The sequence below is a fragment of the Oscarella lobularis genome, chromosome 19 (genome assembly GCF_947507565.1).
Source record: "Oscarella lobularis chromosome 19, ooOscLobu1.1, whole genome shotgun sequence".
Classification (NCBI taxonomy): Eukaryota; Metazoa; Porifera; class Homoscleromorpha; order Homosclerophorida; family Oscarellidae; genus Oscarella; species Oscarella lobularis.
The window spans coordinates 1,187,785-1,211,252 of NC_089193.1; the positions used below are offsets into that span (position 1 = coordinate 1,187,785).

Genomic DNA, 23,468 nt, shown 5'->3' on the forward strand with positions numbered 1-23,468 from the left:
GAGCATCGACATAAGACGAAAACGCTTTGATGACCAACAATCAGCTTTCCCAGTTCACGATCGACCTCAAAGGTTCAGTCCGTTGACATCCCCCACCCTAGCGCAAGACTGAAGATTGAGCGTTGGTCCGCCGCTTTTATATCGAGCATGATGCAATAGCCAATGATATCATCGATGAGATCATTTCACCAAGGCAACGCTACGCTGATTTGCTGTTGAAATTCGCTCCACCTTTGCACGTGCTCTTTACGTCACCGAATTCCTTCGATTTGGCGCTGAAAACATGGCGGCTCCTTCTTTTTCGAGCGTTTCGCCGACCACGTGTATTGCGTTTTGCATTTGAATAAGGACTGCAACGCTTAGACTCATTTCTTTCTTTTTCGTAGGGCCTTCGTTTCGCGCGCGAGCGAAATCCCCGGCTTCGAATCTCACATGGCGATTTTTTGTCTTTTCTCCCTCCCTTTTCTTTACCTAGACCATCCGCAACGACGTCTTCAATCAACTAAATCGTCTCGAGACCGCTCGCGAAGGAAAACGAGCGAGAATCGCGACTAGATGTCGTCCTCGCCGCTCGAAGCCATCGCGAACACGAAGGAACGGCAGGAGAACGACGGAAGAACGACGAACGTCGTCCGATATTGCCTCGCGTTTGCTCGAATCGACGCGATTTCTATCAACGAAACGATTGTGGCTGACATTTTGGGTTTTTTCTCTCGAAACCGAGCGTTTGGACGAAAATATCGCGATTTCAGTTCTCTTTTCGCTAACAATGTGTCGGTTTTTTATAGTTGCGCTGCCAGTTTTCGTTAATTAATGAATAAATGGTTGTGAAATGAAAACTGCGGTGTGATCGGTAGACAGGGCTGCTACTATATTGAGTGGGTACCTTCTGTGGGTAAAAAAAACGAAACTATACAAAAGGTATCGCTTCATTCGATCAAAGACGAAACAAACGACCGTGCAAACTACGATCGTTTCGAGCTACCAAATTGTTTACCTGTTACCGGACACACCTCCTTATTTCGACCGCAATGAAGATGGGTAACGACTCCGTTCGGATAACAAACGACGGTGGCATCATTGAAGGGCCGTCGACAAACTTGACAGAGCCTAATAAGACGAAAAATCAAATACCGTTTGGGGACTGGAATGCGCGATTGCGAGTGCCTGTCTTCGCCCACTGATATCGCCTTTGCTGTCGAATAGCGATGAACGTCGTGCTGCTGAACGCGCTCGCCTCTCGCCAAGCCGTGCTCGATCTTCGTCGTTCGACATCGAGACAGACTCAGGCGTAGGGAACGAGTGAGGAAAGTCGAAACCAGGCCAACGGACCAAGTATCAGGAATCAGCTCAAGAACCTGCACACGGTGAATGATGCCTCTTCTGGAATAAAGAAATCACTGACCTGCACGGCGTCAAATTCAGCCATGTGGCTGTTCAGTAGATCAACAGCTGGGGCCACCAGTGGCACGGCGCTATATCATTATTATAGCATACATCTTTGCCTGTAGAAATTCAAACCTTTCGGTGGGCTGTAGATACGCTTTGAGTAGTTCCTGGAACAAGTGCCTTTGGAACGTTCGATCCTTTCCCTGAGAGTTCAGTACGCAGTAGCGCTCCGCCTGGTGATAGTCTTGAAGTTTGTGAACGAGTAGGTTCAAGGCTTTCTTGTGCTCGCCCATCTGAAGCAAAGGAGACTAAGACTCTAATTTTTTATATATAAACGTTGTGCAGATGACCTTGCCGTACAAGACAGCGCATTCAGCGTGAAGGTCCGTGCCCCTTATTCGATCCAATAAAGATGATACTTGGTAACGAGACGAGCACTCGAGCAAATGCTTCAACTGATAACTAAATAAAGCAATATATAAGAAAAATATCATCTCCTTTTCTAATCACCGAGCTGCTAAGATCTTTTCTCGCGTCGACGACTGATCGGCTTTCAAAGCGAGAACATCGTCGAGATAGAGTAGAGCCAATTGAGTGTGAAGCCTCTCGTCCTGAAACACGCCCAATTTTTCTTCCCCTTAGTCTAAAACGATTCCACTTCGCCCACCTCGACTTTCTTATTAAATATCAAATTTTGCAGAAACAATTTGAGAGCGGTGTTATAAGGTTGCAAAAATTTCAAAACCGACTCAGGACTGAGTTTAGGATGAGGCGTTTCACGATGGGGACGATCGGTAAAAATCTACGACAAATGGTCACGAGAGCAATCAAAGAATCCCGCTTCTGCTATCGATACTTTGACTGCTTCCTCCTGATCTTTCCTTAGGGCCCAGTCAGCGTACTGCAGAACAGTTTCGTGCTCGCCATAACTATACGATATAGTGTCTACGCTTTTGAAAGAGTACAAAGAAACGCGCTAACCTAGAGAGAAACTCTACTATGTAGCTAAACCCTGGAAAGCTTTCGTCTGTTAATTCGCCGTCGACGATACTATAAAACAAGGTCTCAATATGTGAAATGGCGTTCGCGTTTTCATTGCACTTACGATTTCCACGTGTCTAACGCACTCTTTGCATCGTTATTGGAACAGTGCATGAGTGCCACGGCATGATGTTGCTGCACAGACTATCGCTCGTACCAAACGTCTCCCTCTCTCGCTGAACGCTTACTTTTGCATCTTTCAAATACGCTATAGACTCATCTATAGCGCAGCAATTTTCACTCGCTATCAGTTGATGCAAGTGAGGCGAATTCAAATTGGCGTACAATTTCAGCAAGACAGTGTCGACAATCTAAAGAAGCTCAGTTACGTCATTGGAATTTCTGCAGTCTCTTTATACTTCGCGTCTGCCATAGGCAGCCGGCTTCAATCGAATATCAGCCTAGGATAAATTCCAAAATAAACCTACCGAAAAAAACAATATGAATTTATACCAAATAGTTCATTAGAAATTCGTTTGCTTTAGCTTCCATAGCTGGATTTCCTTTTACTACATCAAAAAAATTAGCTATTTTTCAAATAACGAATTTGACTATATAACCAATTGATTCTATGTCTGATATCAAATGATTCTTGTCTTCGTATAAACTTGAAGTGAATTTGAATTTTCGAGGTAAGAGCTTGGGATAAAGAGCCACCAACTGGGAAATAAAGAATCGGTCCAATGTAGTCATGCAAATCCTCGTCGCCTACCTCTCTCACGTCGACGTCACCCTCTCTAAGGTGCTTAGCCGCCGAATCAAAGTCTCCGGCGGAGAGATAAGCAAAGCCTGCTTGCTGTTCAACTTCTTGTATTTTCTGAAGGAAAAAAAGAGATCATTGCAGTCTTGGTAGTGTGAATGCTAAGATCCCAACTAAATATAGAACTACGTTCGTGAACTTCGAAGGCGTAGTTCGTAGAAAATCGATGCTTTTGCTCGAAATTTCGAGATTTCTCGAAGCTAGTCGCTCCAGCATCGATCTTCGTAGGTTTCGAGAGACTAAGCGTATCTAGAAAAGCCATTAGAGCGGCGATTTCGTACTAGCGGTGAACTAGATGTTAGAAGAACGACATTTCGTGCGTGGGAGACCAAGAATGGCGATATTTTGGTCCTTTTTCACGCGATTCAGTCGTTTCTTCTACTAGTTGAAGTGAAATTGCAATTCTAAAGCGTTTCGATCGCGACGATTCGACGGATCGTTCGTTTTAGGCGAGAAAATCGCAATGCGATTGGAAAATCTCGTTATTTTGGTGCTTTCGACTCGATTCGACCGTTTCTCTTTCTAGTCTAGTAGATTGTTGGGTTATAGAACTTTTTTGATTCATGGGATCGACCAATCTTTAGTTTTGGACGAGAAAATCGCGAAAAAACTAACCGCCATCCTCCCCGCCGCCGCCCCCGCCCACCACACCCATCTTAGCATATTTCACTGGGCACCGGCGCGCTGCGCCGGTGCCAAGTGAAATATGCTAAGATCCTAACTAATATAGAACTACGTTCGTGAACTTCGAACGCGCAGTTCATAGAAAATCGATGCTTTTGTTCGAAATTTCGAGATTTCTCGAAGCTAGTCGTACCAACATCGATCTTCGTAGGTGTCGAGAGACTAAGCGTGTCTAGAAAAGCCATTAGAGCGGCGATTTCGTACTAGCGGTGAACTAGATGTTAGAAGAACGACATTTTGTGCGTGGGAGACCAAGAATGGCGATATTTTGGTCCTTTTTCACGCGATTCAGTCGTTTCTTCTACTAGTTGAAGTGAAATTGCAATTCTAAAGCGTTTCGATTGCGTCGATTCGACGGATCGTTCGTTTTAGGCGAGAAAATCGCAATGCGATTGGAAAATCTCGTTATTTTGGTGCTTTCGACTCGATTCGACTGTTTCTCTTTCTAGTCTAGTAGATTGTTGGGTTATAGAACTTTTTTGATTCATGGGATCGACCAATCTTTAGTTTTGGACGAGAAAATCGCGAAAAAAATAACCGCCATCCTCCCCGCCGCCGCCCCCGCCCACCACACCCATCTTAGCATATTTCACTGGGCACCGACGCGCTGCGCCGGTGCCAAGTGAAATATGCTAAGATCCTAACTAATATAGAACTACGTTCGTGAACTTCGAACGCGCAGTTCATAGAAAATCGATGCTTTTGTTCGAAATTTCGAGATTTCTCGAAGCTAGTCGTTCCAACATCGATCTTCGTAGGTGTCGAGAGACTAAGCGTGTCTAGAAAAGCCATTAGAGCGGCGATTTCGTACTAGCGGTGAACTAGATGTTAGAAGAACGACATTTTGTGCGTGGGAGACCAAGAATGGCGATATTTTGGTCCTTTTTCGCGCGATTCAGTCGTTTCTTCTACTAGTTGAAGTGAAATTGCAATTCTAAAGCGTTTCGATTGCGTCGATTCGACGGATCGTTCGTTTTAGGCGAGAAAATCGCAATGCGATTGGAAAATCTCGTTATTTTGGTGCTTTCGACTCGATTCGACCGTTTCTCTTTCTAGTCTAGTAGATTGTTGGGTTATAGAACTTTTTTGATTCATGGGATCGACCAATCTTTAGTTTTGGACGAGAAAATCGCGAAAAAAATAACCGCCATCCTCCCCGCCGCCGCCCCCGCCCACCACACCCATCTTAGCATATTTCACTGGGCACCGGCGCGCTGCGCCGGTGCCAAGTGAAATATGCTAAGATCCTAACTAATATAGAACTACGTTCGTGAACTTCGAACGCGCAGTTCATAGAAAATCGATGCTTTTGTTCGAAATTTCGAGATTTCTCGAAGCTAGTCGCTCCAGCATCGATCTCTGTAGTCTTGACAGCGTGAAGGCTTCTAACCTGTCTCTGCTGTGCTTCATCCAGAGAGAGGCCAAAGCCAACTTTGGCTAGTTGCAAGCCTTCGGCTATTTTCATTTGAGAAAATAGAGATTGAACCTACAACGAAAAAAGGCTTTGCAAAGAGAGCTGAAATATCGATCGTTGGCACCTGCTTGCTGAACGGAATAGAACACAAAGCATAAACGCGTTTGTCTGAAGCCACTAGGACCCTCTCTCCAAAATCGCCCAGCACTTTTCCACCCTGGGAAAAGAAAGTACTACTTCAAACGCATAAGGAGGAGGTGTAACCAACCTGAAATAAAATTGATTGCTTCCTTTCTTGATCTAAAACACTAGACGAGAAAAACGTCGTCAAGAAATGCCCGTTCGTACGCCCCCTTCATATGTTATCGTCCACCTGTACACGGTCACATTGGTTGCGCTGAGAGCGAGAACGTAAGGAAACGAGTAGGCGGTGTATCTGACATCCAACGAGGACCAATTCAAAGGCTGATACTAGGTCGGATATATAGCATCAAATATATATTCCCCCCCCCCCCCCCCCCCCCACGTTCAACTGCTTACTTTTGCCTGGCCTGACTCGTTGACGAACAAGCCGAGCTCTCCTTGACGTATGAGAAACTCTCCCTGCATCAATCAATCAACGATTGAATTACAGAGACCAACTGATTATTTCTACCCCATACCATCGTAATTCTCTTTACAACAGGACGCGTCGTTTCCGATTCGTACGAACAAATATCTATTTTCTAAAACAAAGAAAAAAACTGTACACTCCTTATCCTTATCCAATTCAAATATTCATTACTCTATTAGTTGTTATATCGACTAGACAATAGTCACTAGGCAGAGCGGCACAAATATCCGGTCCGTCCCGAATCTGTCAAAAAAAAGAACGAGTCAAGTCTCTTTTCTCTCTGTTCGGCCTTTTCACCATGGTAACAACAACGTCCGGAAAAGGAATGTCGCGTAGCGCTATCAGTCTCTCCTCGGTCAACGTGTAAATTGTGACTAGTTTTCGACGAGTGTACGCTATGCAAATCTGCGACAGACGTGTGAGAGGTGAGACGTACAATTAACTAATTTCCATATATAGCAAATGATGATTCTGACTTCAAATTTAGTTTGAGTTGACGAGTCGATGCTCTCGTTATGGCACATGGCCGAAACGTTCTTGAGTTTCACGCCCGGATCGACGAGCTGAAGTAGAACGGATGGCAACGTGTGACGAGAATATAAGAGATTTATCGAACCTGAAGACCCTGTATCTTCAGAAGAAAGACAGTGCCTAAGAAACGTCAATATAGAAAGAACCATCATCAATAGCTCTATCTACATACCATCTGACAAGACAAATAGTCTCGATAGCAAGGATGCAAGTATTAGCTGACTGACCGGTTTTTTCTGCACGCAAAAACGAGTGTCACCTTTTTTCTATATGCATACATAAGATGGAAGAATCGAACGTACTGAGCCCAAGCCCCGTCTATTTAGTTGCTGGCATTGAAACGTTATTCGTCCCGACACAGGAGAGGTGCCCTCTTTCAAGCGATAATGAACGATGACACTAAGAGAGAGAAAAAGCAGGTTTGTCTTTAGCTCGGACCTCTGTTATGAACGAGAGACGAGACTACGTGTCACTGCAAACCTCTATTATCTATACCAAGTCAGCCTGTACTATGATTACACTGGTAAGTATCTAATGACCACTTCTCATGGAGTGACCATTTCAGTAGTACAACCTCTCTGGTGTCATTAACTAATCAGACCCTTTGTTTGTCTCTCGATAGTGCAAGGTAAATTGCGCGAGTAGAATTCGACTATACGTATACACAGATGTCTTTTTCTTTTCCGGCTCTTTGTTGAGAAGAGGATCTCTCTCCCTGACCACGCCTTCCATTGGTTGCTGTGCTAAGGCTTTAATGCACCGTTTTGCGATGCTTACCAGTCTGACGTTCCTATGTAGAGATTGTCTTCGTCGCATTCGAGGCATTCGATCTGCGTCGAGAGGTTCTCACGTGAATATCGGATCTTTTTACGCGTTCAGTGGGCTTACTGCTGTCTTTGGTTTGTCGCTGAAGAAGTCCTCGACCACGGGAACTATTTCGAATGCCTTGAACGCCATCTCTGCCTTTCGAGTCGCAGAAAATCGACGAGTAAACAATGCGGTAGCGCACGCTATTTCAAAAGGCACGCTTACGAGAGTTTCATTATGACGTCACAATCGCCAGAGGATGGTTAGGTGTTCGAAGAGCTCGGCGTCGTGGTAGTTTTATTTCTTATTTTTCAGACAAGTCCTCCTGCACCAACGCCGGATTTCGACTTGACCAATCCGTATTGTTCTCATTCTCCGTACAATAGTCTCACAGATAGACACCTGAAACATTTTCACGCCAAACCAACAATCAGAAAATTATTAATTAGCAGAGGAATTTTGTCGGAAAATGGTTCTCTCAAGGAGCGGAGCCAGGTGGATGAGAGAATACAAAAGGTGAAGATCTTCGTCAGAGAAAGGACGAAGGCTGAGGAACTAAATCGAAAGCGAATGAGGCAGCAGCTAAGGCAGGATGCAGCGACGAGAGAAAGGATCAAATCAGAGCTGACAAATCGAAAGGAGATGCAACAGGCGAGGAGAGAAAGGGAAATACGAAAGAGGTCTGCTACGAGAGCAATTGAACAGATGAAAGTTAGCCTGATGACTAAATACAGCGTTTTCAGTACTAAACGTATGAGTGTGCATGCAGGAACGAATTGTTAGAAGAACAAAAACTGAGAAACTTATATCGAGAGGAGAGAAGAGGGAAAAGGAGCTAAACGAAAGAAGAAAAAACGTTCTTGAGGAACGTAAACAGAAAGTACGTACTGTGCAAGCAAGAACGGGAATTATAGGCAATTCCGCTCTCTCAATTACAGGCCGAAGAAAGAATGAAAAGACTTATGACGTCAATCGAGCAACAGAGAGACGAGGACGCGAAACAAAGGCGAACAGAGGAAGAAATGAGAAAAATTCGATCAGCGCAAAGGCAACAGTTATACGCTCTACTCCACGAAAAGCAAAGAAGTCATATATTAGTCCACGACAAAACTATATAGCGTCATATATAAGTCGCGTTTTCTAATATAGGAGTCGAGCAACAGCGAAGGAAAACGAATAGGCTCGTGTCGCAAGAGAAATACGAACAATCGCAGGCCTTTCTCAACAAATCGTGTCGCAGAAAAGCGTCGCATTTGGACGCGTTTCGCGAAGACATCGCCATAACGTACGGCAAATTTCAAAGCAGCCCCATCGCGATAAAGCAAGTCGTCTCGGCCAACCAGTACGCTCAGAGATATCGCGAAGCGTGCGGCCTGCCGTCCCCACAATTCGCACTACCGACTCTCTACAGTGCGAATCAACGTCCAACTACACGTTCCGCCCCGAAGAATAGCGAACGGAAGGTCGTCTTCACCGACAAAACAATGATAAAGGGAACGACTCAGAAGAGAGACATCGACGACGAAGTCGATGTGACGAAGCTAGCAAGGGACATTGTGCACGAGGCAATAACTGCGGGAGCTAGGCAGTTTGTCAAGTCGTGGTTGTAGTGCATGGGTTATGCAATATAAAACCGCACGGCTAGCCCGGCTAGGATTTGAAAATAGTGCAAATCGTATTAAGGAATTAGACGTCGGATTCTTCCCTAGCTGAGGCCTTTTTTAGCAAGTTCCAGTTTCGAATTGCAGGTCGATCTAAAGTGCAGCTAAGATGTCTAATACGGTCGTTGATCGATTGGGACAATGCTCGCGGTGTACGGATGCATATACTAACCGCCTATTGGAACCCCTTCTTACCTTCAAAAAAGGTCGAATCTTGAACGGTGACGTCGAGGTTTCCGAAATAATTTTCAGTTGCCACCAACTTTATCTGAAATAAAAAATTCCTACTACACTCCCCAGATAAATTTCTATACCGCATAAAAAGTACCTCTTCATTTGCATATTCTATTATTGCTATAGGCTGTTTTTGATTTGCGGTCAGCACCCACAGTTTGTCCGAGCTATCAAAAGCCACGTGAAGAACTTCGGCGGAAACGGCGGCCACTCCACGACGACGCAAAGAATTCGACCGAGAACAGAAATCGTACAGAAAAACCGACGCATGTCTGCAAGGAAAGAAAGTCAGAGACGAAAAAAAGAAAACTATACACTAAGCAGTTGACCTATTCAAAGAGACCGCCACTAAATCGCTAACAGAACTGCAAGCTATCGTTGTCACTGCCTCCTGCTCTCAGAGACAATTGAGGCTTGAAAGCTCTAAGAAACTTCGAAGCGCTTGCCTTCGATTCAGCTAAAACGCTAGTCATCGAACAATTTTCTCCCGTTTCATAGCGCCACACACCAAGAAATCCATCCTACGCGCATACAAAACCCAATAGCACAGCCAAGCCGACACGTATCTACGTACCTACCCCAGATCCCGATAAAGCAAACGCTGGCTTCAATCGATGAATCTTTACTTGACTAACACATCTATCCCAACGTTCGTTTACTATATAGGGTGCACGAGCCTACTGTACTTAGTGTGTCCGAGACAAAAGCTTTTGATGCTGTAGGCATTCGGCAAGTGACTGACTCTCAACTTTTCGTCTCGATCTGCACTGATGACGTATTTGCCGTCAGGAGACACTTCCTGAGAGAAGGAGAGAGTCATATAAAATAGCACTACGATTTAGGAGACCAAATCGAGTAGAATAGACACGTGGCCTAGTATCAATTCGCCAGAATGTTCAGAATCACCGACGGAAAATCTAAATATTATAAAAAATCATTGTGATGAAGTAGAGAGTACGACTGTACCTGTAAACGTCACCAGACTTGTCAGCGACGTACAAATTGCCACCGTGAAATTTTAGAGCCATCGCCCGCTTGGACGTCTCTCTGTGGTTGGAAAATGAATACAAATGTTTTTTTTCCGTTTTGTCGCGTCACCTCGCGCTAACTCGAGTCCATTCGGTCGTGTTCCATATTTCGAGGGTTTTGTTATCGAAGGCCACTGCTAATTGAGTCCCTTCGGCGTTCGTTGTCGCGGCGATGGCGGCGTCGCCCGCGAGACGAAGCGTTTCGCTCGATTGCTTCGTTCTGGGAGGTCGCGTAGCGCCCGAGAAAGAACTGGGAGTAGAATTGAAACCTTTCTATTCTTTTGAGCCTGTTTTTGCATATCAGGACAGTCGTCTCGGACGATGGCAAGCACAAAACGAAGGCCATGTTCTCGGCTTTCGCGCGCACGTTAGGACGCACTATTTACACCAGCCAATTATTTGCAACAAAAACAAAAAAGCGGAATCCCATTTTCAAATTTAGATTTTGAAAATAAATACTTTCTTCTCTATAGAGATTGTTAACGAAAGCAGATACTACTACTACGTATAGCTGTTTAGAATATCAGTCGTGATTTACAATTCCCTGTGTGTTTCAGAGAAGGCGACAGTTAATCTTCGGCACATTTCTTCGTCTGACGACTTGGGAAAGATGAGCGTTTCATTTTCGGACGAACAGAACGCCTTGAACAGCGACGAGCCTGACCTATTTCCCGTCAGACGATCCAACTCCCTGAGGCAATTGTTAAGAAATCCGTTTGGCTCGGATCGAAAGAGAATAGCTTTTTTAAACTAAACGATCAAAAAAATCTTAGTTGGTCAGTATTATAATTGACTACTAGTACTGACTTCTTGTGCTGTGGTCAAGGCCAAGGATGTGCCCTCCACATCGATAACAAATTTGGACCATTCGCAGGACGTGGTTTCTATGTATCGAGCCAAGAATTGCAGAACGTCTCCCTTAGAAATCAGGTTATCCTAAACGCATGTACATATACAATATTTTACCACTGAAGCCGATAACGGCGACGGAACTATTTCCTCGAGCTTTATAGAGTGCATGTCAATTTTTTCCCAATTTTCTTTTACGCCCTCTGAGAAATAAACGTGCACTTAGATAAAGAGCAGCTTTAGGATCCCTTATATATACCGAAATTGAAAAATACCACCGTATCGTCGTGCTTTTTAACAGGCAATTCTCGTTCCGCTATGAAGTGTCGAGCCGCTTCCCACACCGAGTCCGTGTCGCCCGATCGAGCGTCGATCGTCACGAGTCGATTGGCTTTTCTGTAGTATGCAACGAATGGTCGAGCGGCGTTTTCGTGCAAGGCGTGTCGACGTTGGGTCTTTCCGGCGTCCGCTTCGTCCGTTTGGGCGCCGCTGCTTGGATCATTTGCATTGTTCAGATGAGCAGTCAAATTGCGGAAGAAAATCGCGAACGGAAGTTCGAGCTCGAGAGCAATTGTCCCCGGAAACTAAAAGGCGAGATGAAAATGGATTAGTAATACAACAGTAGTTCCACTGCCAGTTACGTTTTTTTCAAATTTTTCGATTTCTTCGCAGCACCTCTCTTTGACTAGGTTCTCGTTTTTGAGCATGAACTTCAAATTGGGCATGAGATCGATCAAGAACAGAGACTGCTCCTTTGGAGCGGCTCTTAACTCCTGCAAAACCAATTTGAAGAGCCACTCGATCGTCAAGTGATGAGGCTCCTCCTCGAGAAATTGCATGATTTCGCGATTCGTCGTCAGCACGACATTTCGCGATATCTTGACTTTTTTCGGCAGCGATCTGAGCATCAGATCTTCGCCGCTGATCAACTGAAAGCCGAACATCGAGCAGAGATGATCGATCGTCTTTCCTTTTCCCGTTCCGGGACCGCCTTCAATTAGAGGAAAAAGGCGTGGTTTGTGAAGAGAAAGGAGGCGTTACACACAAGTACAGTACAGTACCGAAGATGAGAGCTACGAGTGGTCGGTGCTCTTGGACAACTTTCGCTACCTGCGATCCGACCTCGATGTCCGCTCGAGCCGGTTCGACGTAAGGCGAATCGGCGCCTATATCGCGATTGCTTTGCGAGGAGAGAGCAGCTCTGCTGTCCGAGCAACCCATTTTGCGTGTGCGTGTGCGGAGCTCGACAATGGACTGCGAGCCAATGAGATTACAGGTACAAAAACAAAGTGCACGGTCCCCCGGATAAGTCCACAGCGCTACAAATGTTTTTTACTTGCTCTCGTCGACCAGAACGTGTTCCAAGTATTCGTTGAGAAATAGGCCGTTTGGATCGACGCTTTCTCTCACCTGCAAATACTTTCCAAACCGGGGGTACATACCGGCAAATTCCTTTGCTCTGATGCCGTGATCCTTTGCCCAGTGGGGACGACCACCGGCGGAAAGGACTATTTTTTCAAAAGCATGCCAATATTCGTGGTGAGAAATGTCCTTTCCGTAGGGTCTACGCACGTAAGATCTCCTGAATGTTTGAGAATAATTTTTAGCTCCTCCTAACCTGTACATAACGATATTGATGTAGCAGGAGTCTCGATCATACGCTGGACTTAGAAAAAACTCCTCCGCTTTTACAAATCGGACTTCGACTTATAAAAGTTTAGACTCTAAGTCTAAAATACAAATTATCTATTTGGTGTATCTCACCTGGAAAGTGAGCCGGAAATTTGCTCTCTTCAATCCATTTCTTAAGCTGGAGCAAAACACTCGCTGTCTCACGTCTACACATAGAATAGAAAATACTATTATGGATATAGCGTCTACAATGAAGTCTCGCGATGCCTTGGAATGGCCCACTCCATAACGTATTGCTTAAAGAGACACTCAAAGCTAAATACCTGAAGAGAACGCTCTAAGAAAAACTATTATATTTTCACTCTCATCTCTCTACTTTGTCGCTTCTGTCTATGACCTCCCTTGGGTGCTTGTAGAGCAAATTGAAGTAGGTTTTTGCTATGCTTGGTACAAGGGAGGGAAAGAAAGAACTCAGCCAATACATGAACTCGAGCGAGTAATAGCCAATTGCGTAGTCCCAAAACCAGCTGCCACATTTCACGGGAGGCTTGGGGGGGGGGAGGGAAAGAAAAGACATGCAAATTCAGACCCGAAGACACTTTGCCTGTAACGCACTCTGGACGTTCTGCTGTTTTTCCAATAGACAACATTCTCGGTATGCGGATACCAACAGAAACGAAAGTGCTCTGACGAATTGACGAGAGATTCCAAATTATCAAGAACCTTAGAGTAAAAATTTCTTCCTTATGACGACAACGATGACAACGACGACGCATACTTCTTGGAGCGTAGACGAGAATTGTCTTTGATGCAGATGGAATGCCGGTTCGCACTGCAGCGTCGCCGAGAGAAGAATTCCAGTTGCTCCCAGCCCGCACATGGTAGCATGAAAAATGTCCGAATTGACGTCGCGCGAGCATTCGACGATCTTTTCCGAAGCGAGCAGAAGGTCGACAGATAAAACCTAAAGAGACGTCACAGTGTACATTATTGTATTCACTCTAATTAATAAATTCAATTTCACGTGAGAACAAATAGTTCCGAAAGCGACGCCCGTTCCGTGAGTGCCCGTCGCTATGGCACCGGCGACAGTAATGTCTCCTATACTGCCTTGACTAAAATATTCTCATATAGAATTACGAGGATCGACCGAACGAACGTTCGCGTTCTTCCCCCACTTGCTTAGAGCCATTCCATGAGACGGCAACGTTTCATTGAGCTGAGCCACTGTCACGCCCGCCTCGAATTTCACAGTAAAACGCTTTGTGTCAATCTAATTACGGACCAACGTCATGCGTGCGTGGGCGTGGCAAATGACTTGTGTTTACGCGCACCTCCAGGATCCTGTTCATTTTTCGCAGCGAGATCATGAAATCGTCGGTGCAAGCGATTGTCGACGGCGAGTGACCGATTCCGGCGACGCGCACGCGCCTGCGCTCCTTCTTCGCCTTGGCGACAATCTCGAGGAAAGAATGTCGCGAATGTGTGGACGGGACGGGGGGGGGGGGGGGGGAAGAGACTCCAAATTCAATACCTCCATCACGTCTTCGATTCGCGTCGGTTCGTAATAGAGACGCGGCGTGCACGAGTAGGTTTTCGCCCAGTTAGAAAACGTCACTCCCTTTGGGAAAAAATCACGCGTCCAGCACGAGTTGAAAGTCGGACTCGAGCTGCACGGGTACCTGCATTTTCAGCCGTCCGCGACGCAAGGACTCGGATCGAAGGCGACTGGCGATTCGCTAGGTGTCGAATGCGAGATTTTTTGAGAGCACGTGACGTCAAAAGTGACGTAGAAGCATAGATAATAGTACAAGCTTCCCAAATGGGCGTGGTTTTCTAAAGTTAAGCTTCCAAAGAAACAAAATAGGAAGCGTTCCTTACTCTTGGGCGTTTACCGAGAAAAATTAATGTACTGTAGTGCGCTAAACGATGCAATGGAACGGAAAAGGAGCAATCCAGGAGAGAACAATAATGTGCAAGCTTGCCTTACGTTTTTCGTTACTATTCGCAATTTATATCAATGAAGAACGAGGTCGGACGTGTGAGCTCTACTATGTTGAGTAGTGACGAATCGGTCGAATCGTCGTTCCATCTCGGCGGCGGCGTGATGAGCGGACAAGTGAAAGACTACTTTTTTAAGCTGCTCGTCATCGGCGACGTTTGCGTGGGAAAAACGAGTTTCGTCGATCGATACGTTTACAACAAAGAATTCGATTCCACGTACAAGACGACGATAGGCGTCGACTTTGCCATTAAAAGTCTCAAATGGTCCGAAACGGAGCGAATACGACTCCAAGTACAACAAATCATTATATATAGACTAGATACAATAGTGAATTCAATAATTCTTAGTTGTGGGATTTGTCAGGTAAGCAAACATCGGACGTCCAAAAGCGTCATCATAATTTTTATGTAGTAGTATTAATTAATTAATTAAGTATAAGAGGTTCCTCCTAAACGCACTGACTTCTTTTTACCATGATCAGTGGACATGCTACGTCTCCGTTTAGCAGATACAAACACTCTCATTTTTATATATGCGCACAACGTGATGATCCATATGCATAGGCCTATAGACGGACCCCCTACACATCAACACACTTTTGAACACATAAGACACGTCAACTATAGAACAAATTCCAACAGCTATCTGATTCTCCCCAATAGGTCAGGAGAGGTTTAGTAGTTTGACTCGCGTTTACTATCGAGACGCAATCGGCTGCTTGCTCTTTTTCGACTTATCGCGGGCCGAAACGTTTCGCACGCTCGGCAAATGGAAGAAGGACTTAGATTTAAAAGTTCATTTGCCAAGTGGGCGCGTCGTTCCCTGTCTACTCATAGCTAATAAGGTATGGGGGGGAGGGAAAGACGAGGGTTTAGCTTTCAATTGTTTTACGGGGGGTTAGTGTGACTTGGAAGATAGGGCCGTATCTGAGGAGGAGATTGACGCATTTTGCTCGAAGCACGGGCTGATTGGATGGATCGAGACGTCCGTTAAAAACGATCAGAATATTTCTGAATCTATTAGGTATTCTAATTGCACCATTATGTTATTCAATATTTAGCCGTGTAGCTTCTAATTTTTTAATATAACCTATTCTTATCGTGTCTGCGTTTGCATTAGGACTCTGTTAACGAGTGTTCTGGAAGAGGTGAAGAAGGAAGAGGAGCCGCTGGAACGCGAGAAACGACAGAGGAACACGTACATATCGCTTAATAAAGAAATCGCAAAACACTATAGGGAACAAACTTCAGCGGGATGTTGCAGTTTGGGAGGAGACAAAGCGGAAATTTTATAGAGAGAACGTAACCGTGCTGCTATCGATTTTGACGTTTCCAGTATTTTTTTTCTACTGAGTAACATATATTGCTGGTCCTTTGTGAAGATTCGGGTCTGCGCCTTTGAAATGGGACGCTTGGGGACCTGGGGGGGAACAGAGCACGAGTACATGCGAACCGGGGGGGAGCAGGGGCTGGTTTTACCGCAAAAGAACGTTTCACGTGTTTGCGTTGCGTGTGCCGCTGCCGGTCCTCTATGATTTCCACGATTGGGGCCACGGGCTAACGATTTGTCAGGACCACAAGCGAAAACGCGCGAGTCGCTGCGCAAAGGGGTGTGCAAACTCGTACTATTTACTAAGACCTTCTATATACCTTAGGAGTGATTCATCTGGTCCGTGCCACAATGAGAGATCTGGGCCTTGAGCTGGAGTCCTGAGCTTCGATTTGAAATTGGACGGGAACGTCATTCTGACGGGTTGTCGTTCGTAGCGATGGGGCTGATATTGTCGCTTCGGCGGTTCGATGCGATGCTCTCTTGTCGGCTCCTTGGGAGGAGATTTCGGTCTCAAGGACTCGAGAAACGACGAAGAGGACGTCGAAGGAAAGGTAAAATTGAAAGAAGGATCGGACGGCTCGTCGTCGGTCCCGAACGTGACTACACGTTTAGTATGAATAGATGCACCTGAATTGATGGTGCGTGTACCTGGAGATAGCGTGGCTGGCAAGCGCGTTTCTACGGGAGACGGCGGAGGAGAGACGTGAGGAGTATAGCTAAATTATACATCTTCTCAATCAGACGGTAGACGTCTCTGATTCCGAGATACCTTGTGGTGGCTGAGGCTGTAGCCTCGCCTTAAAATCGATCAAGTCAGTTGATCATATATATCTAAGAGAATTTCTCACTTGATGCTTCGTGGCGGAGAACGTCTGTCGCTATGTTTTCGTCGTAGTCAACGAGTTCTAAGGCAAGCTTGATGCTCTCCTTTGCCAAGGAGGGAAACTTGGACGTCATAGCTGCCAATACTAGAAGAAAACGTAGTCTGTCTCTCTCGATTTTTTTTATGGAGGGAGAGGGGCGTACTTCTATTTTTATCGGCTTGAGACTTGGACGTGAGTTCCGAAGGAAAAGACACGTGCTTTTCTTGACAAATAAAATAAAGAAATGTAAAATTAGCCGATTTACTCTTTCTGCGTACTTTGTTTGGGTTTGGGTAGACCAAATTGAGACTCCAAAGTCTCCTTAGCCTTTGTCACATTGTAGCCATTCTGTCAACAGTGCGCAAATACGAGAATAAAAAAACATTAGAATATATTATATACCATTTCCAAAGAGATAGTCACGGCCTCTTTATCGACATGTGGGAATTCCTTAGCCAATCTATCCACCACTGCGCAAAAAGCAAGATACAACGCCGCAGCTTTAAAAATCGCAACGCTTTACTTTGCTTCCTTCTCGTCTTCTCCTTTGCCTCCTGATTTCGTTTCGCAGCAGCCGCAACAGAAGGCTACAGCGCGTATAAAAATAATATAAAAACAATCGAATATATTATACCTGTGCATATCCCATGTCCTTCAATTTAGTTCGCGAAGTCCGCAGATTCCAAGAGGACCTGCTCCAAGATAAAAATAAATCAAAAGCATGTAAAGATACACGGTAACAGACATTCGAAGCACTGATTCAATTAGTCCGCGACCCGCACGAGGAAATTCCACTGATAGCGTATCGATATGTCTATCCTAAAACGATCATTAGTCAATAAGAGAAGAAAATATTTTGAAATTATTACATGCATATCAGTATGGCCTAGAGCCTTGAGCCTGCTGACCGTAAGATCAACGTTACCACTGGTACTGTAATAAATGCTGTAAGTGAGAAATATATTTCGATTTCTTTAATTAATTAACCTCGTGTGAATATTTCTGATTTGAGATTCCGGAGCATTTGGAAATCGTTCCTTGAGATTTTTTATCTCCTCGTCGGATACGAGAGTGAAAGACGTCGTTTTTGTTGCCTAGGAGAACGAAGAGTTAGAGAGTTAGTAAAATTCGTCAAAAGAGACAATTAACCCACACCCTTGGGCTCGGGCTTCTTTCTCGGCTCCCGCTAGTCGTTACCAAAGGAATAGATGTCCGAGGATCGGCCCACGAAGTCGTTTTCGTCGCGTGATTGATGAAGAAACTAGGAGAAGCCCCCCAAAAGGAGCCTCAATTCAAAGCATCGTTGTTTCGCGGTGTCATTATTTGGTATTACTATCTCCTTGAGCGCTGGTCGTATTTCATTTCCCAACCAGGAGGAAGAGGAGAAGAATTCATTCGAGCAGCCATTTGTTTATTTATCCCTGGTCAACACCCGTATAGGCAACATGTCAGCTCGTCTATTTCGCTCGATTCACCGTCTTCCTCAGCTTTGGCGGTCGTTTCGAACGTCTGCGGCAAACAGGTATAATATTTTCAGTTCGTTTCGTGTTTTTTTTGCACTGGGGCCCCTTTAGGTTCGTTTCGCCTCACCAGCAGCAAAGGGACGAACAGGAAGCTCGTCCATTGCAACTTCCAGGAGTACTCGGCGAAATGACGGGAAACGTACTCTATCCGGACAAAGAATCGGCAAAATGGGACGTAGATCGTAAGAAAAAGAACAAACCAACGAAAACAAACGTCCATCTTCGCTTTTCCCTTCAGATTACGTACCAGAAAAATCGGTATCGAACCTTAAAGTGAATTTCGGTCCTCAGCATCCGGCCGCACACGGCGTACTTCGCCTCGTCTGCGAATTAAACGGAGAAGTAAAATCAAACGAAAATTCAAAGAAAATATATACTATATATAGTAATTTCTCCTTTTAGGTCGTTCAGAGAGCCGATCCTCACATCGGTCTTCTTCATCGCGGCACCGAGAAACTGATCGAATATAAGACGTACACGCAGGCATTGCCCTACTTCGATCGTCTTGACTACGTCTCGATGATGTGCAACGAGCAAGCCTACTCATTGGCCGTCGAAAATCTCCTCGGAATTGATATACCACCTAGAGCAAAATACATAAGAAGTATCAGTCATTATTTAATTAATTAATCGGTATTTTATTTATATATTGATTGATTAATTAATTTAGCAATGTTTGGCGAAATAACGAGAATTCTTAATCACATAATGGCCGTGTGTTCTCATGCGCTCGACGTCGGAGCCATGACTCCCTTCTTTTGGCTTTTCGAAGAGAGAGAGAAAGTAACGCTATTGAATCAATAAAGTCAGGGGCATAAACCCTCTCTTCTCAAACTAGATGATGGAATTCTACGAGCGAGTATCTGGAGCGCGTTTGCACGCGGCCTACGTTCGACCGGGCGGCGTGTCTCAAGATCTTCCAATTGGACTCATGAACGACATCTATAATTTCTTGACACCGTTCTCCCAGAGAATCGACGAACTCGAAGAGGTGCGCACAGAAACGAAAGAACATTTATTAATTAGTCAGGAATTATTGTTTATATTAGATGCTGACTAATAATAGAATATGGAAGCAGAGAGTCGTTGACATTGGGATCGTCTCCGCTGAAGACGCTCTCAATCTTGGATTCAGGTTTTCAAAAATACTCTCTAATTCTTATAGATTTTAAAATATAAAATATTTAAGTGGCGTGATGTTGCGAGGATCTGGAATTAAGTGGGATTTGAGAAAAGTTCAGCCGTACGATGCTTATGATCAGGTCGATTTTGACGTGCCTATCGGTCGTCACGGAGACTGCTATGACAGGTCAGAATTATTACGCATTTTCAAATAATCTCATTGCGATCAATAAAGGTACCTGTGTCGCGTTGATGAAATGCGTCAAAGTTTGAGAATTATTCATCAAGTTAGTAGAAGCGGTTACGTGATAAAGTGTCTTTATTGAAATGGGGGTCCCCCCCATGTGTACCTAGTGTCTGAATAAAATGCCCGAGGGAGAAGTCAAAGTCGACGACGCCAAGATTTCTCCGCCCAGTAGACACGAAATGAAAGTAAAGGCTGATTTATAGACAACACGTTATGGAGCCTCTATGTCTTGGCTAAGGATTCCATGGAAGCATTGATTCATCATTTCAAGCTATTCACCGAAGGATACAGCGTTCCTCCGGGAGCCACTTACACTGCCATTGAAGCTCCAAAAGTATTGTATCTATGTACAGTATATATTAGACTACTAATGATGTTATTCTTAGGGCGAGTTTGGAGTTTATCTTGTGTCAGATGGGACGAGCAAACCGTACAAGTGCAAAATCAAAGCGCCTGGATTTTCCCATCTGGTAAAATTTCCAAGTGTGTTAAGTAATATAATTTCACATAGAAGGTTCTCTAAGGCTGGCCTACATTTTGTCACACAAGGACATCTCCTCGCCGACATGGTAGCCATCATAGGTATACTGTACTTTAATTTGAGTACTTATTATTTTTAATCTGGGGGTCTCTAGGCACAATGGATATTGTTTTTGGTGAAGTAGATCGCTGAGAAAACTATGAGACTATGAATGTATAGCGCGCGTTCCTGTTACTCGTTCGTGTTTACCAGTGTTTACCTTATATGGTCATGAGAAGGTCGTGAATCGCGACGAAAACGTCATGAGGGCGTGGCGTCGTTCCGTCGCCCAATAAGAGGCGAGCAGGCACGTGCTTCGGTGCCGTATCTGTTTCTGTAGTCCGTCTCTCGAAAAGAAGCTCGCGTACAGTCGAAATGGCCGGAGAAATGAGCGCCGAAGAGATCGCCGAGATCCGCGCGCAGTTCGACGAGGTAAGAACGCGTCGACGGGAGTCGCTTCGAGGCGACAATCTTGTCGCGCAGTTCGACGCGGACAAGAACGGGCACATAACGTGCAGCGAAATCTCCGAAGTGATGAAAGCGCTCGGCGAAAGCATCCCCGGCTACCAGATCAGGGACATGGTGCGCGAAGTCGATCTCGACGAGAACGGAACGATCGAATTCAACGAATTCATCGAGGTGCGTCGTCGCTTCCCACGCGTCCACGTGCTCCCCCCGCGCTCTCGGCGTCTCTCTCGACGAGAACGAGACCTAATCGAAGCTCACCGCCTCGAGGAAAGGAGGCGAATGAGGGCGTAACGGTATTTTCTCTTCCTCCCGGATGCGGTGTTGTTCCGAGATTAATTAATTGAATATCCTATTATTGATGCGTGGGCGTGGTTTTTTAGATGTTTAAAAAAGTGAAAGGGAAAAGACCGAAGTATAAGTTGGAGGCGGTTGCCGAGCGACAGAAGAAGGTGCTCAAGTCGGGCGGGACGTCCGAGGCGTCGGCCGCGGGAACGACTCACTCGTTCGCCGAAGACGAATCGCTCGCTTTCGTCGATTGGATCAATTTTCAATTGGCCGGCGATCCCGATTTGGCGAAAGCGTTGCCTATCAATAGCGAGGATCACCTCGCTCTGTTTCCGGCTCTTCACGACGGAATTCTCCTATGGTAACGTTAGATAATCAAAATTCTAATAAATAAATAAATTTCGTGCGATTCTTAGCAAACTGATTAACAAGTCAGTCGCGGATACCATCGACGAGAGGGCGATTAATAAGACGAAGCTCAACGTGTACACGATTCACGAGAATCAGACGTTGGCTTTGAATTCGGCTTCCGCCATCGGCTGCAACATCGTCAATATCGGGCCCGAGGACTTGACGAAAGGAACGCCGCATCTCTGCCTCGGAATTCTCTGGCAAGTCATCCGTGTAAGAGATGAAGAGAGGGAGAAAGAAAGGGGATTAATTATTGTTTTTTTTTTTTAGATTGGGCTCTTGGCGAAAATTTCTCTGCAAAATTGTCCGGGTTTGGCTCGTCTGCTCGAGGAAGGCGAAGAGCTCGAAGATCTGTTGCGTTTGAGCCCCGAGGAGATTCTCCTGCGATGGTTCAACTATCAGCTCAAGGAAGCCGGATCGTCGAGACGCGTCAGAAACTTTGGAGGAGACATCAAGGTCTGGGCGTTTTCGAAATCACTTATATTATTTTATAAGGGGTTTTTGTACGGTTATTAGGATTCTGAGTGCTACACTATTCTTTTGAATCAGATCGCTCCTCCTGATAGGGGAGTCGATATGTCGCCTATGCACGTAAGTTGGCTACTTTTGTCCGGTGGGGAGGGGATCTCGTTTTGAGTGTGACTTCTCTTAGGAATCGGATATGGAGAACAGGGCCGAGAAGATGTTGCAGCAGGCCGATAAATTGGAGTGTCGCGCCTTCGTGAGACCCAGGGTAAAAAGAAGTCGCTGAGAATTGCAATATTTTTTCTGAATTTTGCTTTTGACTCGCTTTAGGATGTCGTTCGTGGAAACCAAAAATTGAATTTGGCTTTCGTGGCGAATTTGTTTAATAACTTTCCAGCTCTGGAGCCGCTGGAAGATCAGCCGATGCCAGAGATTGAAGAGACAAGAGAAGAGAAGAGTAAGTGCATATATATATATATATATGTAACGTGTGGGTACTACTACAGTATACGTGTACTTTTTTAGCTTACAGAAATTGGATGAACAGCTTGGGCGTGAAGCCGTTCGTTTACTGGCTCTACGACGATTTGGCTGATGGCATGGTTCTCCTCCAGGTTCGCCTTTTCCTCGTGGTTATTACGCTGAGTAGTCTATGCATTGTTTTTTTCTCAGCTTTTCGACAAAGTGTTTCCTGGTTCTGTCGACTGGAAGAAAGTGAATCAGCCTCCCTTCAAGGCTCGGGACAAAATGAAGAAACTGGAGAATTGCAATTACGCCGTGCAAATTGCGAAAAGCTGTAAACTGTCCGTAGTGGGAATAGGCGGCGAAGACATACACGCCAAGAACAAGACGCTCACACTGGGTCAGCCCCTATGACTCGATTATTTAACTATTTGTTTAATATTGGGGCGATTATTACGTAGCTATCGTATGGCAGATTATGAGAGCGTACACCATCTCGATTCTCCAAAAACTCTCCGGATCGGACAAGCCGATCCAAGACACGGAGATCGTTGAATGGGTCAATAGAACGGTTAGTGCGTTGAACGAGATAATCGACTTTTCTTCTTATTACTGTTTACCTTCTTTCAGTTGTCAGAAGCCAACAAGGCTTCGCAGATTTCGTCCTTCAAGGATCCCGCTATTTCAACCGGATTGCCTGTGATTGATCTGGTCGACGCTATCAAGCCAGCTTCTGTCAAATACGATCTTGTCAATCCTGGAGCTACGGAGGAGGTGGGTCTTAATATATTGTATTGGGAGTCTTTTCTCTATGTTGGGCTCTAGGATAAGTTGCTGAATGCCAAGTACGCGATTTCTATGTCTCGAAAAATTGGGGCTCGCGTGTTCGCGCTCCCGGAGGACATCATCGAGGTGAAACCGAAAATGGTTTTGACCATTTTCGCGTGTCTGATGGCTCGCGGTCTCGAGGGAAAGAAATGAAAGACTTGAACGTCGTTTGCGTGTCTCGAACAGTATGTGTCTTCGATTTTTTGCTTTCTTTTTTGATTTTTTGTGGGTGGACTGGACTGGGCATAATTTCCGTGTTTGCTGAGGAATAAACTGATGTTTGTCTGTGCGCAA

The 23,468-nt window shown here is 45.2% G+C and overlaps 9 protein-coding genes across 13 annotated transcripts; 4 read left to right on the forward strand and 5 right to left on the reverse strand.

Annotated features, from left to right (window-relative positions):
• Nucleotides 1–849: 849 nt before the first annotated feature.
• LOC136198731 (transforming growth factor-beta receptor-associated protein 1-like) lies at nucleotides 850–7,431 on the reverse strand. Its single transcript, XM_065988749.1, has 29 exons — nucleotides 7,321–7,431; nucleotides 7,210–7,262; nucleotides 6,735–6,831; nucleotides 6,605–6,668; nucleotides 6,518–6,552; nucleotides 6,378–6,464; nucleotides 6,199–6,306; nucleotides 6,073–6,144; nucleotides 5,951–6,013; nucleotides 5,829–5,891; nucleotides 5,662–5,759; nucleotides 5,557–5,596; nucleotides 5,413–5,505; nucleotides 5,265–5,360; nucleotides 3,143–3,247; nucleotides 2,991–3,090; nucleotides 2,884–2,939; nucleotides 2,790–2,831; nucleotides 2,619–2,741; nucleotides 2,495–2,565; nucleotides 2,371–2,439; nucleotides 2,246–2,318; nucleotides 2,057–2,191; nucleotides 1,900–2,000; nucleotides 1,740–1,851; nucleotides 1,522–1,682; nucleotides 1,406–1,475; nucleotides 1,168–1,358; nucleotides 850–1,110 (listed from the first exon to the last, which is right to left on the reverse strand). The coding sequence occupies exons 1-29, from the start codon at nucleotides 7,387–7,389 to the stop codon at nucleotides 966–968; spliced, it is 2,592 nt and encodes an 863-aa protein (XP_065844821.1). The 5' UTR covers nucleotides 7,390–7,431; the 3' UTR covers nucleotides 850–965.
• A 60-nt stretch (nucleotides 7,432–7,491) lies between these two features.
• Nucleotides 7,492–8,894, forward strand: LOC136198766 (uncharacterized). The gene is made up of 5 exons (XM_065988800.1): nucleotides 7,492–7,501; nucleotides 7,555–7,950; nucleotides 8,009–8,119; nucleotides 8,178–8,325; nucleotides 8,389–8,894. Exons 1-5 carry the CDS (start codon nucleotides 7,499–7,501, stop codon nucleotides 8,847–8,849), a joined length of 1,119 nt encoding a protein of 372 aa, XP_065844872.1. The 5' UTR covers nucleotides 7,492–7,498; the 3' UTR covers nucleotides 8,850–8,894.
• LOC136198771 (tRNA (guanine-N(7)-)-methyltransferase non-catalytic subunit wdr4-like) lies at nucleotides 8,844–10,523 on the reverse strand. The gene is made up of 11 exons (XM_065988808.1): nucleotides 10,432–10,523; nucleotides 10,233–10,382; nucleotides 10,101–10,181; nucleotides 9,982–10,051; nucleotides 9,821–9,933; nucleotides 9,713–9,773; nucleotides 9,581–9,655; nucleotides 9,464–9,525; nucleotides 9,229–9,406; nucleotides 9,096–9,168; nucleotides 8,844–8,993 (listed from the first exon to the last, which is right to left on the reverse strand). The coding sequence occupies exons 1-11, from the start codon at nucleotides 10,506–10,508 to the stop codon at nucleotides 8,926–8,928; spliced, it is 1,008 nt and encodes a 335-aa protein (XP_065844880.1). The 5' UTR covers nucleotides 10,509–10,523; the 3' UTR covers nucleotides 8,844–8,925.
• A 68-nt stretch (nucleotides 10,524–10,591) lies between these two features.
• LOC136198762 (uncharacterized) lies at nucleotides 10,592–12,232 on the reverse strand. Its single transcript, XM_065988797.1, has 6 exons — nucleotides 12,073–12,232; nucleotides 11,653–12,002; nucleotides 11,271–11,595; nucleotides 11,129–11,214; nucleotides 10,970–11,080; nucleotides 10,592–10,912 (listed from the first exon to the last, which is right to left on the reverse strand). Exons 1-6 carry the CDS (start codon nucleotides 12,230–12,232, stop codon nucleotides 10,697–10,699), a joined length of 1,248 nt encoding a protein of 415 aa, XP_065844869.1. The 3' UTR covers nucleotides 10,592–10,696.
• Nucleotides 12,233–12,261: 29 nt separating this feature from the next.
• LOC136198760 (L-gulonolactone oxidase-like) lies at nucleotides 12,262–14,630 on the reverse strand. 4 transcript variants are annotated; one of them, XM_065988794.1, is made up of 13 exons: nucleotides 14,539–14,630; nucleotides 14,326–14,479; nucleotides 14,178–14,264; nucleotides 13,978–14,103; nucleotides 13,822–13,916; nucleotides 13,668–13,758; nucleotides 13,422–13,607; nucleotides 13,259–13,366; nucleotides 13,020–13,190; nucleotides 12,911–12,966; nucleotides 12,776–12,849; nucleotides 12,630–12,717; nucleotides 12,262–12,575 (listed from the first exon to the last, which is right to left on the reverse strand). In XM_065988794.1, exons 2-13 carry the CDS (start codon nucleotides 14,329–14,331, stop codon nucleotides 12,344–12,346), a joined length of 1,320 nt encoding a protein of 439 aa, XP_065844866.1. In that variant the 5' UTR covers nucleotides 14,332–14,479; nucleotides 14,539–14,630; the 3' UTR covers nucleotides 12,262–12,343. The 4 variants fall into 4 exon arrangements, with proteins under 4 accessions (XP_065844866.1, XP_065844868.1, XP_065844867.1 ...); XM_065988796.1 differs by having other exon boundaries at nucleotides 14,326–14,457; nucleotides 14,525–14,568; XM_065988795.1 differs by having other exon boundaries at nucleotides 14,525–14,547.
• LOC136198776 (ras-related protein Rab-7L1-like) lies at nucleotides 14,191–16,028 on the forward strand. Its single transcript, XM_065988813.1, has 5 exons — nucleotides 14,191–14,939; nucleotides 14,996–15,011; nucleotides 15,311–15,492; nucleotides 15,550–15,671; nucleotides 15,768–16,028. Exons 1-5 carry the CDS (start codon nucleotides 14,664–14,666, stop codon nucleotides 15,940–15,942), a joined length of 771 nt encoding a protein of 256 aa, XP_065844885.1. The 5' UTR covers nucleotides 14,191–14,663; the 3' UTR covers nucleotides 15,943–16,028.
• Nucleotides 15,832–18,298, reverse strand: LOC136198754 (uncharacterized). 2 transcript variants are annotated; one of them, XM_065988784.1, is made up of 16 exons: nucleotides 18,177–18,298; nucleotides 18,041–18,104; nucleotides 17,831–17,937; nucleotides 17,713–17,776; nucleotides 17,589–17,662; nucleotides 17,478–17,535; nucleotides 17,367–17,430; nucleotides 17,246–17,313; nucleotides 17,122–17,191; nucleotides 17,007–17,066; nucleotides 16,829–16,948; nucleotides 16,750–16,777; nucleotides 16,629–16,696; nucleotides 16,298–16,580; nucleotides 16,127–16,245; nucleotides 15,832–16,067 (listed from the first exon to the last, which is right to left on the reverse strand). In XM_065988784.1, the coding sequence occupies exons 1-16, from the start codon at nucleotides 18,248–18,250 to the stop codon at nucleotides 15,994–15,996; spliced, it is 1,395 nt and encodes a 464-aa protein (XP_065844856.1). In that variant the 5' UTR covers nucleotides 18,251–18,298; the 3' UTR covers nucleotides 15,832–15,993. The 2 variants fall into 2 exon arrangements, with proteins under 2 accessions (XP_065844856.1, XP_065844855.1); XM_065988783.1 differs by having other exon boundaries at nucleotides 17,999–18,104.
• On the forward strand, nucleotides 18,279–20,519 carry LOC136198756 (NADH-ubiquinone oxidoreductase 49 kDa subunit-like). Its single transcript, XM_065988786.1, has 14 exons — nucleotides 18,279–18,365; nucleotides 18,418–18,548; nucleotides 18,605–18,708; nucleotides 18,769–18,970; nucleotides 19,037–19,149; nucleotides 19,205–19,357; nucleotides 19,416–19,501; nucleotides 19,556–19,675; nucleotides 19,724–19,775; nucleotides 19,843–19,920; nucleotides 19,974–20,069; nucleotides 20,122–20,205; nucleotides 20,260–20,317; nucleotides 20,371–20,519. The coding sequence occupies exons 1-14, from the start codon at nucleotides 18,289–18,291 to the stop codon at nucleotides 20,406–20,408; spliced, it is 1,392 nt and encodes a 463-aa protein (XP_065844858.1). The 5' UTR covers nucleotides 18,279–18,288; the 3' UTR covers nucleotides 20,409–20,519.
• Nucleotides 20,520–20,548: 29 nt separating this feature from the next.
• On the forward strand, nucleotides 20,549–23,463 carry LOC136198746 (fimbrin-like). The gene is made up of 13 exons (XM_065988773.1): nucleotides 20,549–20,687; nucleotides 20,739–20,894; nucleotides 21,104–21,369; nucleotides 21,425–21,632; nucleotides 21,690–21,875; nucleotides 21,936–22,010; nucleotides 22,072–22,152; nucleotides 22,215–22,341; nucleotides 22,410–22,498; nucleotides 22,557–22,746; nucleotides 22,808–22,917; nucleotides 22,977–23,120; nucleotides 23,172–23,463. Exons 1-13 carry the CDS (start codon nucleotides 20,631–20,633, stop codon nucleotides 23,325–23,327), a joined length of 1,845 nt encoding a protein of 614 aa, XP_065844845.1. The 5' UTR covers nucleotides 20,549–20,630; the 3' UTR covers nucleotides 23,328–23,463.
• Nucleotides 23,464–23,468: the final 5 nt, after the last annotated feature.